Raw genomic sequence first — 12,930 nt, 5'->3', positions numbered from 1 at the left:
TGTACAATCCATGTGTAGAAGCAGCAGGAATTAGTAGGAATTGAGGACACATTATGAACTTCAGTTGCTTCCCCTATCAGTGCTCAGTTTCCTGATCTCAGTCAAGGTAGCAGAAGGTGTAATAATTTGATCAGGGTTATAAATAGAAAACCCTCTCTCACTCCTCCCCCCAAAACAGGCTTCCTGCTCTCGACTGCCATCAAGCGATCCCTGCTAGCAAGTACATGTGTAGACAGGGTTGGACTCAGCTAGAATTTCCTCCCATGATCAAATGACCTGCCAACATCCAACGCAGACAATAAAGAAATGCCACTTGCTCAAGGTATCGGAGGGGATACTGGCATCTGTAGAACCATACCCCAATATTAATCAGCATCTTTTGGAGAGAGAAAGAAAAAAGGATATTACCATTTACACCCCTTAAAAAATTGCTTTGGCGTCCTTACAAATGATTGCCTTTAATTGCGATGCCCAATATTCCTGCTAAGCTATGCGGCCGTGCAGCTGTCTGGAGGTCCCACGCAGGCTACTTCCAGGCTTTTGAATGGGAGATTTTGCACCTACAATAAATTTTGAATAGTCCACGCAACCCATTAAACGCAGCCAAAAAAAAATTGGGGGGAACATTGGCGATGACCCTAATGCGTCTAACGAAATGTAGATAGCAGCAGTTTCTGTTAAACATGAATACCATTGATTTTGGAGACAAGGGTAGGAGTTAATTGCATTTCACATTGCTTAATATTTAGGCAAAATGTCATCACCTCCATTCCCAGACGGATATCTTCCAGCACTCCATCCACAACGTGTATTCCCACGTCTTCCTGGTATGGCACTAATCCCGCCAATAGATTAGCAACACAGTGAATGCTGTTGTATTTCACATTCCAGATGTTGACCATACAGTTAATAACATATTCCTTCACCTCTGGATCATGCCACGCCAGTTTTCTCATCTGTCTCAACACCTACAACATGAAAGCTTTGTTAGCGAGATTGTTTAAATGTACTGAGTACCACCGATATATACAAATTACAATCACTATTTACTTGTAAATTTAAAACTTTTTCCCCTTGTCTTGTAGTTATTATTGCGTCAGCCATTGCTCAGTGGGCAGCACCCTTGCCTCGGAGTCAGACGGTTGCAGGTTCAAATCCTGCACCAGAGACTTGAGCGCATAAATCTAGGCTGACACTCCCAGTGCTGAGGGAGTGCCGCACTGTCGGAGGTGCCATCTTTCGGATGAGACGTTAAACCGAGGCCCTGTCTGCTCTCAGGTGGATGTAAACGATCCTATGGTACTATTTTGAAGAAGAGCAGGGGAGTTATCCCCGGGGTCCTGGGGCTAATATTTATCCCTCAATCAACATCACAAAAACAGATCACCTGGTCATTATCACACTGCTGTTTGTGGGAGCTTGCTGTGCGTAAATTGGCTGCCGCGTTTCCTACATTACAACAGTGACTACACTCCAAAAGTACTTCATTGGCTGTAAAGTGCTTTGGGATGTTCTGAGGTTGTGAAAGGCGCTATAGAAATGCAAGTCTTTATTTCTTTATGTACATTGCTTCCATTCCACCTCAATCCCAATGATGACTATCAATATACAAAGTAGAGTCACTTGTAGATTTAAAAGTTTTTTTCCCCCTTGTAGTGTTATTGATAGGACAAATGTAAATATTGAACATTTAATATATACAGATCATACTGGGCATGCACTTGTATTTTTCCTGCATTGCCAAGAGTATTTTTTCTACCCCTTTATATCTCCCTACACTAGCTAGGATGACATGCATCTAGGCTTCCAACATCTTCAACACAAGATAGCCATTAGATGGTACCTGGAAGCTACTTGGAAAAGAAAATTACCCAACTCGTATGATATTTTCCCCCTCTTCCACCAGCAAAAGCAGATAGTCTCTGAACAGCACCTTGGTCTCTACTACAACAGAGACGAAAATCAGGAATGCACCATATGGACTCAACTACATCCCACTTGTTCCATGGCATATTCCATCAATAGGCTGAGCCTCTCTGCCACCTTTTTCAGTTTGAAAACAGATCACCACAGAGTATTAGTATCAACCATGCAATGAACAGCAGTTTAAAACAGTCAAAGTCACATTTTGGTGCCACAACATCGCTATACTTATTGTGCGGGACCACGTTAAAAGTGAACAAAATATTTTCACAGTATCAGTTATTTTTCCTTCATAAAGTATGCCATGCTTCAGCTTCACATTATCAAGCCAGTCTAGAACGATATTTTAGTGTTAAACATAACTTTTTGATGAACTAGCAGCAGAACATAAGAATTAGGAACAGGAGTAGGCCATCCAGCCCCTCGAGCCTGCTCCGCCATTCAACAAGATCATGGCTGATCTGGCCGTGGACTCAGCTCCACTTACCTGCCCGCTCCCCATAACCCTTAATTCTCTTATTGGTTAAAAATCTATCTATCTGTGATTTGAAAACATTCAATGAGCTAGCCTCAACTGCTTCCCTGGGCAGAAAATTCAACAGATTCACAACCCTCTGGGAGAAGAAATTCCTTCTCAACTCGGTTTTAAATTGGCTCCCCCGTATTTTGAGGCTGTGTCCCCTAGTTCTAGTCTCCCCGACCAGTGAAAACAACCTCTTCGCCTCTGTCTTGTCTATCCCTTTCATTATTTTAAATGTTTCTATAAGATTACCCCTCATCCTTCTGAACTCCAACGAGTAAAGACCCAGTCTACTCAATCTATCATCATAAGGTAACCCCCTCATCTCCGGAATCGTCTCTGTACCCCCTCCAAAGCTAGTATATCCTTCCTTCAGTAAGGTGACCAAAACTGCACGCAGTGCTCCAGGTGCGGCCTTACCAATACCTTATACAGTTGCAGCAGGACCTCCCTGCTTTTGTCCTCCATCCCTCTCACAATGAAGGCCAACATTCCATTCGCCTTCCTGATTACCTGCTGCACCTGCAAACTAACTTTTTGGGATTCCTGCACAAGGACCCCCAGGTCCCTCTGCACCGCAGCATGTTGTAATTTCTCCCCATTCAAATAATATTCCCTTTTACTGTTTTTTTCCCCCCACCAAGGTGGATGACCTCACATTTTCCGACATTGTATTCCATCTGCCAAACCTTAGCCCTTTCGCTTAACCTATCTAAATCTCTTTGTAGCCTCTCTGTGCCCTCTATACAACCCGCTTTCCCACTAATCTTTGTGTCATCTGCAAATTTTGTTACACTACACTCTGTCCCCTCTTCCAGGTCATCTATGTATATTGTAAACAGTTGTGGTCCCAGCACCGATCCCTGTGGCACACCAATAACCACCGATTGCCAACCTGAAAAGGACCCATTTATCCCGACTCTCTGCTTTCTGTTAGTTAGCCAATTCTCTATCCATGCTAACACATTTCCTCTGACTCCACGTACCTTTATCTTCTACAGTAACCTTTTGTGTGGCACCTTATCGAATGCCTTTTGGAAATCCAAAAACACCACATCCATCGGTACACCTCTATCCACTATGCTAGTTATATCCTCAAAGAATTCCAGTAAATTAGTTAAACATGATTTCCCCTTCATGAATCCATGCTGCGTCTGCTTGATTGCACTATTCCTATCTAGATGTCCCGCTATTTCTTCCTTAATGATAGTTTCAAGCATTTTCCCCACTACAGATGTTAAAACTAACCGGCCTATAGTTACCTGCCTTTTGTCAGCCCCCTTTATTTTTAAACAGAGGTGTTACATTAGCTGCTTTCCAATCCGATGGTACCTTCCCAGAGTCCAGAGAATGTTGGTAGATTATAACGAATGCATCTGCTATAACTTCCGCCATCTCTTTTAATACCCTGGGATGCATTTCATCAGGACCAGGGGACTTGTCTACCTTGAGTCCCATTAACCTGTCCAGCACTACTCCCTAGTGATAGTCTCAAGGTCCTCCCTTCCCACATTCCCGTGACCAGCAATTTTTGGCATGGTTTTTGTGTCTTCCACTGTGAAGACCGAAGCAAAATAATTGTTTAAGGTCTTAGCCATTTCCACATTTCCCATTATTAAATCCCCCTTCTCATCTTCTAAGGGACCAACATTTACTTGAGTCACTCTTTTCCATTTTATATAATCGGTAAAAGCTTTTACTATCTGTTTTTATGTTTTGCGCAAGTTTACTTTCGTAATCTACCTTTCCTTTCTTTATTGCTTTCTTAGTCATTCTTTGCTGTCGTTTAAAATTTTCCCAATCTTCTAGTTTCCTTGGCCACCTTATACGCATTGGTTTTTAATTTGATACTCTCCTTTATTTCCTTGGTTATCCACGGCTGGTTATCCCTTCTCTTACCGCCCTTCTTTTTCACTGGAATATATTTTTGTTGAGCACTATGAAAGAGCTCCTTAAAAGTTCTCCACTGTTCCTCAATTGTGCCACCCGACAGACGATGTTGTCTTATATGGGCAGGCGTGCTATACCACACAATGCATAATGTATGACTTAGCTGCTAAAGTGGAGCTGTATCCTTTAAGGCTAAAAAGTCTAATTGTTGTTACATAAACAGAGGTTTAGGTCAGAGTTTAATTGTTGATTGGTCAAGCAACTTTGCACAAATGCAAAATGATTCTAAGTTTCAAACTGCAGGTCAGAAGCACACTGTGTTAAGTGATTGTTTATCGAATCATACAGCACAGGAGGCCATTCAGCCCATTCTGCCTACACCGGCTCTCTGAAAGAGCTACCAATTAATCCCACTCGCCTGCTCGTTCCCCATAGTACTGCAATTTTTTTTTCTTTTTAAGTAAATTTCCAAATCCCTTTTGAAAGTCACTATTAAACCTGCTTTCCATCACACTTTCTATTCTATCAAAACCCCTCAATTTTGAAAACCTCCTAAATCTGCCTACAACCTTCTGTGCTCTCAGGAGAACAATCCCAATTAAAATGTTACATTTTCTGCAAAAAAATGTTTTGCATCCATAGCAACACATGGTGTCTGGAGTATAAGTGATGCGCGCTGGATGCACGTTTAATATATAAACTAGTGGATCGTCCTGGTGATGCTCACAGTAGACCAAATGATATGCTGCTTTATATGGACAGTAGTATTATATCATGTAATGCGCAATGGTCCAGAATTTGCAGTGGGTTACGACGTCAAACTGCCTGCCTTCGCCATCATTACCCCTCTGAAACTGTCCGTAAATTCAGGATGTAGCGGATGCGCATCTAAACGCAGAAATCCTGAAGTTGTGGTCAATCATTCACTGCTCCGACACTGACTGCAGTGTGTCCCCCCCCCCCCCCCTCCTCCTCCAATCATAGTCGGCAACCTGTGTAATCAGGGAAACTGATGGAAAACTTGAGCTTTTTTAGCAGTAATATCGCTGTTAAATACTCCATTAAATGTTAGGTCTTGTTGGATTAGGTGTAACTGGGGTTTTAACTGCGTATTGACGTTATGACCTGAAAAAACTAATTTTTATATTTGCTGAATGTCAAATTTCTCCATTATGATACAAAATTTTAATTTTTTTGATCATGATATTTCAGCCTCTACCTTATCCCCATGTGAGAGTCTCAATCTTTATTTTGCGCTCTAACATTTTTTTTTAAAGTTCGGATAAAAGCAGCTTCTCATTTTCTGGTTTCCTGTCTGTGAGAATTCTGCACTGTGATTGGCAGTTTAGACAGCTTGCTGACGTCACAGCAGTTCATGCTGTGGGATTCCCATTGTGGGACACCGCACTGAAATCACTTAACTTCGAAAAAGGCAAACATTTCGCTGCAGGGATCGCGGGATCTCTGTGGGCAACTTTCTTCGGGGCCAGCGGAGAGCGCCTTTGCTTCGTTGCAGAGCGCAAATTACAGGCCAATGTAACTTTCTGATGCTGAGAATATTCTGTTGTCTCCCTTGAAGGCCATAAAAGCTAATTATGCAAGTGAGTTTCAGACAAGCAGTTGTTTGGTGAGAGACTGTTTTTGCATCGGTATTCCAGCTTCAAGGTAATCAGAGTTGAGTTGTTATTTGGTGAGGGAACAGTGAAGATCAGCTCCAGGTCAGAGGCATTATTTCTTTGCCACTCTAATAAAGTGTGTCATCTGCAGCAACCACAATTTTGCAGAATCAGAAAGCATTTGGGGCTATTTGTGGCATTTGGTTTGCAAATGTTAAGCCCTTTAATTAATGGACGCGACTGCTGCCAATGACCCGGAAGTAGATGCGCACGCGCAGTTCCAGTGTTTATTCTGTTTGTTGTCGCCGGACTTCCCAAAATGAGGAATCAAGAAGCACTTTTTTTTAAAATCCTGTTCATTTGTAGTGTCATTTATTAATTGTGTGAATTCAGAATTTATTAAGGTACGAACCCTCGTTTGAAACGGGACTGTGATCTGCCTCAGTGTTTCTGATCAAACATTTTTCCCGACAGTTCCCGTGTTGACAGCCCTGCCAAGTGAATAAATAGGCGAATGGTTTTCAAATTGACAATGCGGGGGTGAAGAGCAAAAGGCCGTGATACCAGAGGTTGAGAAGGAACGAGAAAACTGGATAATGGTGAGGTGACAGCAAGCTTGGCTTTTAAACACCTGTAGGTTGTCGGAGGAAGGGAAGATTGAGGGAGGGAATGAGTTCCAGAAGTTTCAGGTCCCAGGAAAGTACAGATTAATGCAGGATAATGCTAATTACTGAGCACTTAAACATGGTTTTCTGCCGAGTTAGAGTGGTTGGGAGCCCTTGACTGCAGGACTGCAGAGTTACACAAGCCGTAAAACCTAGCAATAATCATTCCTTTCAAAGAGAAAATAATAAAGGGGGTTGGGGGAGAAAGCATGTTCTTCATGCTTTCTCCCCCAAGGTGGGAAAAATGTTCTTCACTAGGATTTAACATCGTCCTGCTGTACTACTACATATCTTTCAGAAAAAACAACCTCCTGTGGTTATCATGACCAATGAAGTGTAAAGTACTTTTGAGAGTTAACCTATGTTTTTGTACAGTACACCAGCTGAAAAAGTGTTATTGTTTAGTTGTAAAAAACATAGGAACAGGAGGAGGCCATTCAGCCCCTCGAAGCTGTTCCGCCATTCAATGAGATCATGGCTGATTTGCGACCTAACTCCATATACTCGCCTTTGCCCCACATCCCTTAATATCTTTGGTTAACAGAAAACGATCAATCTCAGATTTAAAACTAACAATTGATCCAACATCAATTGTCGTTTGTGGAAGAGATAGGAACGTAGGATAAAAGTGTGGTGCCTCTAATTAGCAGACTCGCAACTCCTCAGATAATGAAGCAGCCCATGCCCACATGCAACAAGATCTGGACGACATTCAGGCTTGGACTGATAAGTGGCAAATAACATTCGTGCCACACAGGTGCCAGGCAATGACTATCTCCCAACAAGAGAGAGTCTAATCACTGCCCCTTGACATTCAACGGCATTAACATTGCCGAATCCCCCACCATTAACATCCTAGGGGTCACCATTGACCAGAAACCTAACTGGACCAGCCACATAAATACTGTGGCTACAACAACAGGTCAGAGGCTGGGTATACTGCGACGAGTGTCTCACCTCCTGACCCCACAAAGCCTTTCCACCATCTACAAGGCACAAGTCAGGAGTGTGATGGAATACTCTCCACTTGCCTGGATGAGTGCAGTTCCAACACTTAAGAAGCTCGATACCATCCAGGACAAAGCAGCCTACTTGATTGTCACTCCCTTCACCACTGGCGCACCGTGGCTGCAGTGTGTACCATCTACAAGATGCACTGCAGCAACCCGCCAAGGCTTCTTCGGCAGCACCTCAAAAACCGCGACCTCCACCACCTAGAAGGACAAGAACAGCAGGTGCATGGGAACACCACCACCTCCACGTTCCCCCTCCAAGTCACACACCATCCTGACTTGGAAGCATATCGCAGGGGTTCAAGGCGGTGGCTCACCACCACCTTCTCAAGGACAATTAGGGATGGGCAATAAATGCTGACCTTGCCAGCGACGCCTACATCCCATGAACAAATTTTTTAAGACCATCGCAATGGCCATCAACTGGGATTGTCACGGATTGAGAAGATGAAGCTTGGAGGCAACTGCTATAAATGTACAAACAGCAATGTGATAATGACCAGATAATTTGGTTTACTGATGCTGGTTGAGGGATAAATATTCGCCAGGACACCGGGGAGAACTCCCCTGCTCTTCATGGTATCGAGGCAGAGGTGGTCTCGGCTGAATATCTCATCTGAAAAGCGGCACCTCCGACAACTCAGCACTCCCTCAGATTTTGAGTTTAAATGTCTGAAGTAGGACTTGAACACACAACCCTCCAACTTAAAGGCGAGAGAGCGACCAACTGAGTCACGGCTTGTTAACTCGAGCATAAAATGAGGGGGTAGAACTTCGTCGGCTACATTGCTGGAGCAATGATTTATGTTTTAAACTAATTTACTTACACAAAACAAAAGGGGCAATGGAGTTGTAAGACACACTTAACAGAATGCCTATCTCAATATTGCATTTTTTGTTAATCTGCTTTTGGGAAAATATGTTTAATGGAGTGAATGATTAATTTAATTAACTAGCCGTTACCTTTTCAGTTGTGACCTTGGACAAGTCCTTGTAGAGAAGTTTGCGGATATATTCCTGAAGGGGAGGGCGCTTCTTCCTCACGGTTTTCTCAACAGGCGGTGGGTTACAGTAATAGTAGGCATTTTCCACCATTGTAACATAACGAGCATCTAAGTGCATTGCCTGCTTCTTGCGCATCATTTGCTCCTAAAGAGAGGATACTGAAACTGGTCAGCATTATTGGCACAAACGTCAGAAAATTAATGAAGAATTACTTGAAGTCTTGGTTAATTGCAACATCAAATGAATATTTAAGTAAAAGAATAGGGTGGTGAATAAACTGGTGCGATCCTTTCATCTCTGCAATCTGGGCTGTATTCCAATTATAGAATAACAAAGCAAAGTCTTAGAGCTGACTATACAGATCCAAATTTGAGAGTTTGTGCATGTCGAACTCAGATCCTGCTGAGCACAAATCTACAACACAGAACCGGCCACAATCCTACCACATATCAGCAATCAAACGTCACGAGGCTAGCTGGTGCAAGAAATGAAAAATTCACTTTTCAAATGTTACAAATGAGACAGTTCGTTGGATTAAAGTAGAGGGACCCAGACTCTACATGTGCTTACACTGGGTACAAAGACCAAGAGAACATTTTATTTCCAATTCAAACATTTCTGCTCTCAAGTTGAAAAATGTACTAACATGAAAAAAAGGTATGCGGTATAATCAAACGTCATCAGACATAAAAAGTTTATATACCAACCCTCATAACTGAGACTAAAGCCTACCATGAAATTATCAATGTGCTGTCATTAGAAATTAGGAAATCGGAATAGGAGATTCAGCCCCTCGAGCCTGCTCCGCCATTCATTAAGATCATGGCTGATCTTCTACCTCAACTCCACCTTCCCGCCCTAACCCCATATCCCTTGGTTCCGTTAGTATACAAAGATTTATCGATCTGTGTCTTAAATATACTCAAGAACTGAGCATCCACAGCTTTCTGGGGTAGAGAATTCCAAAGATTCACAATCCTTTGAGTGAAGAAATTTCTCCTCATCTCAGTTCTAAATAACCAACCCCTTATTCTGAGACTGTGACCCCCCTAGCTCTCGACTCTCCAGCCAGGGGAAACATCCTCCCAACATCGACCCTGGCAAACCCCTTAAGCTTTCTGTATGTTTCAATGAGATCACCTCTCATTCTTCTAAATTCTAATATAGACCCAGTCTACTCAATCTCTCCTCATAGAACAATCCCCTCATCCCAGGAATCAGTCTGGTGAACTTTTGTTGCACTCCCCTCTAAGGCAAGTATATCCTCCCTTAGATAAGAAGACCAAAACTGTACACAGCACTCCAGGTGTAGTCTCGCCAAGGCCCTATATAATTGCAGGAAGACTTCTTTATTCTTAAACTCCAATCCTTTAGTAATAAAGGCTAACATAACATTTATTATTCTTGCTCTTTATATTATGGTCAACCAACAAGAATCCAAAAAAAAGCAAAATTTAAAATTTTATTTAAAAAAACACCCTCATTTGGCACTCGAAGTTAATATTTTGAGAACTTGCCTTAAGGAGCTAATAGTCCAGCTTACCAGACGGCCTACTTCATTTTGTGTTTTGGAATTTTCACCGGGTACGCCCGCTACCAAAATATGGCCAGCGCAACAATGAGAACATGAAGAGCACGGACTGGATTTTAAGTTAGCCGGCACTATCTTACCATGAGCCGCTTTCCTAAACTTGCAAGTTATTTAAAACATTCAACAGAATTATTTAAATTAGAATCTTGAAAATATAAAATTATATCTGCAAATAGCCAATTTGGAGACTTGTATCAAATCCCACCACTGACTGTAAAATGTAATATGAAGTGATTAACTTTGCTACGATATAAACATGGAGCTATATAAATCTGACTTGTGAATTAGCCCGCTGCTTTTTAAATAATACATTGCTAAAGGAGTGGGCTCATGTCCTCGAAGCTTCATCTGGGTATGAGTCCAAAATAAAACTAAAAGCACTGATAAAGCAACAGTACAAAAAATAAAGGTCCAGACATATCATATCCACCCAGTTCAAGTGTATACTGCTCACGGAACCAAAGCATGTACAGCCTCTCCCAGTCTGTCTACACTCGGGATTTGATTCCAGGAAACACAATTTTGGCTATGTATTTGGCAATGAGAATGGAAAACCCTCGTCATTTTAGAAGAATGAAAATGAGTTAATTTAGGGTATTAATATAACGGTGGCATCCAAATAGTGAGTTCCCAATTTAAATCATTTAGGGGAAGGCCTGAAGCAAAGGGGTAAACATGACCCAAGGATAGGAAATTGGAACAAATCACTATTGGTTGCTCTTCTAATATCAAAACAGCCAGTTACAAAGCACTATTTGCTCAAGGACAGCTGCAGATGACCAAATCACATAAATACCTGAAAACAGCTCAAAGCTGGACCTGAAAGTGCAGAGCAAACAAAATACACGCTGTGCCTTTCACAAAGAGAGAGTAAGCAAAACCAAATTTTAAAAAACATCCTTTCTTTGCGTATTCTCAGCGTACACATCTTACCAAAAGAACACTCGTCCTCAAATGGGATTCAGGTGATCGGAAAAGAAAACGCCCAGTTGTCTCCAGGAGTGTGCAGGCCATTTCAATATGGTGGTGAGAAAAGTCAGCCAAGAGCATCTGTGCACAGTAGGGAATAAACAAAGGTCATTTTTTTCCCCCCATCAAATAAAAAGTCTTTGATTTTTTAACTTTTTGGTAAATCTGTTTATGGAATGATCACCATAACAATTATATATTTATTTGAGCTCCTCTGCCACAGCAGTGCAAGAGTAACTTGTTTATTTTCACCATGCAGGATTTGAACCTTCTGAAGGAATGATCATAATTTGTGTTCTTGCTGCCCCTCAGTCCAAGGACAATGTAGCCGTAAGACTGCAGATTTTACTTCGCATCATTACATAAACAAGTGGCAGCTCTCTTTAATCCTACTAGATTTTAGTTCAACTGAAAAACGCGCGCAGATCTCAAGTAGTGAAATATGTATGGATAAAGGATATTGCAGACTGACCTTCAGACAATGAAGTGAATCGTTCTTCAAAAACATTTTAAACTTTGTTAGCTCCCCAATGAAGCGTACGGTCTTGTTCTTAGTTTCGATATTGATCTGATCTTTCTTTCTGACCTGAAGCATGCAATAAAAAGTGTTCAAACTACGTACGGATACTAATCGCCCAAGCAACTTGAATGTTTAGATAAATGCATATATTTTATCCTGTGGCACATACAATGCTGCATTCATACAAAGTAAAATGATTAGTATTTTGCCTGCAGTCCACTATATACTGTATCCTATTAAAGCAAATGAGTTTACGTTGCAACTGAGAAATTAATATGAAACGAAGCAAATATTTAAAGAATCACAGCAGTGTTCTCTCAAAGAAGAAATTAAAACATACATGGAATCGGAAGTCTCCCTTTAACATGGCACAGAGGTCCTCGGCCACATCAGCCATGCACGGATGTAAAGTGCCAACCAGACGGGCATAAAATGGAAGCAGGTCCAATCTAAAGGGGGAAAGTTTTAAATAATCAACTCACGTGGAACATTTTATACATCAGGTAGAGGCTAATTCGGTTTTAAAACTAGGTACACATTTCTTGAATAAAAATACAATTCTTATTCTTCAATCATTATTTTAAAAGTTCAACACCAGCAAAACACAAGAATAAAAATTTAGAGTGTCATTACACCTGGAGTAAAACCAGGTGACCTGATCATTTCATAAATGCCAAAAATGCATAAATATGTTTAAATAACTATGCATTTGAAAATAATATTATTACTGATTTAACAAATAGGGCAGTAACAAAATGCACTCGCCTAGATTATTAGCTGCATTTTTCAGCATTTGGCAACACGACACTCATCTCAAAGCAACAAATGTTAACTCTAGCCTGTCCTTTTAATTAAAAAATACATGTTCCTTTTTGTGGTGAATTCAAAAAGTGAGAGATGTCAAAGATGGGGAATAAAACACTTTTCACGTGAGTCTACATCTCGCACAACACGTCCAAATCCGAAACAAAAGCATACCTACTCCAATAAAGTACCCGTAGCCCCAACCTCAGATTACATGCAGTTTTCCTCCGATACGTTTTTTCTCTTGTAAATAATTAGTGATCCATCTGGGAGTTTTGTTATGTCTATCATTTAAAAAATATAGTTACAGGTTCACTCCAGAGCCGGTTTATTTTCACTATTGATGGATAGGAAGTCCATTGAGACCGTGAGCTTAAAAAGGTTAGTATGCAGGTACAGCAAGTGATCAGGAAG

General features: G+C 41.4%; 1 protein-coding gene across 3 annotated transcripts in view; it reads right to left on the bottom strand.

The window, feature by feature from the left end:
* The window catches only part of upf2 (UPF2 regulator of nonsense mediated mRNA decay), a 126,601-nt gene that overhangs the window by 74,342 nt on the left and 39,329 nt on the right, over nt 1-12,930 (bottom strand). For all 3 annotated transcript variants that reach the window (XR_011596252.1, XM_070897107.1, XM_070897108.1), the window contains 5 exons: nt 12,053-12,161; nt 11,665-11,778; nt 11,157-11,273; nt 8,591-8,776; nt 765-968 (listed from right to left, as the gene is read on the bottom strand). Coding sequence is in view for 2 of the 3 variants with exons in the window: in XM_070897107.1 (XP_070753208.1) it covers nt 765-968; nt 8,591-8,776; nt 11,157-11,273; nt 11,665-11,778; nt 12,053-12,161 (730 nt within the window). In the remaining variant the exon portion in view is untranslated. The remainder of the gene's footprint in view (nt 1-764; nt 969-8,590; nt 8,777-11,156; nt 11,274-11,664; nt 11,779-12,052; nt 12,162-12,930) is intronic.

Source organism: Pristiophorus japonicus, chromosome 13 (assembly GCF_044704955.1).
Source record: "Pristiophorus japonicus isolate sPriJap1 chromosome 13, sPriJap1.hap1, whole genome shotgun sequence".
Lineage (NCBI taxonomy): Eukaryota > Metazoa > Chordata > Chondrichthyes > Pristiophoridae > Pristiophorus > Pristiophorus japonicus.
Note: the sequence above shows the minus strand (reverse complement) of the source record. Positions and strands in the feature narration are given on the sequence as shown.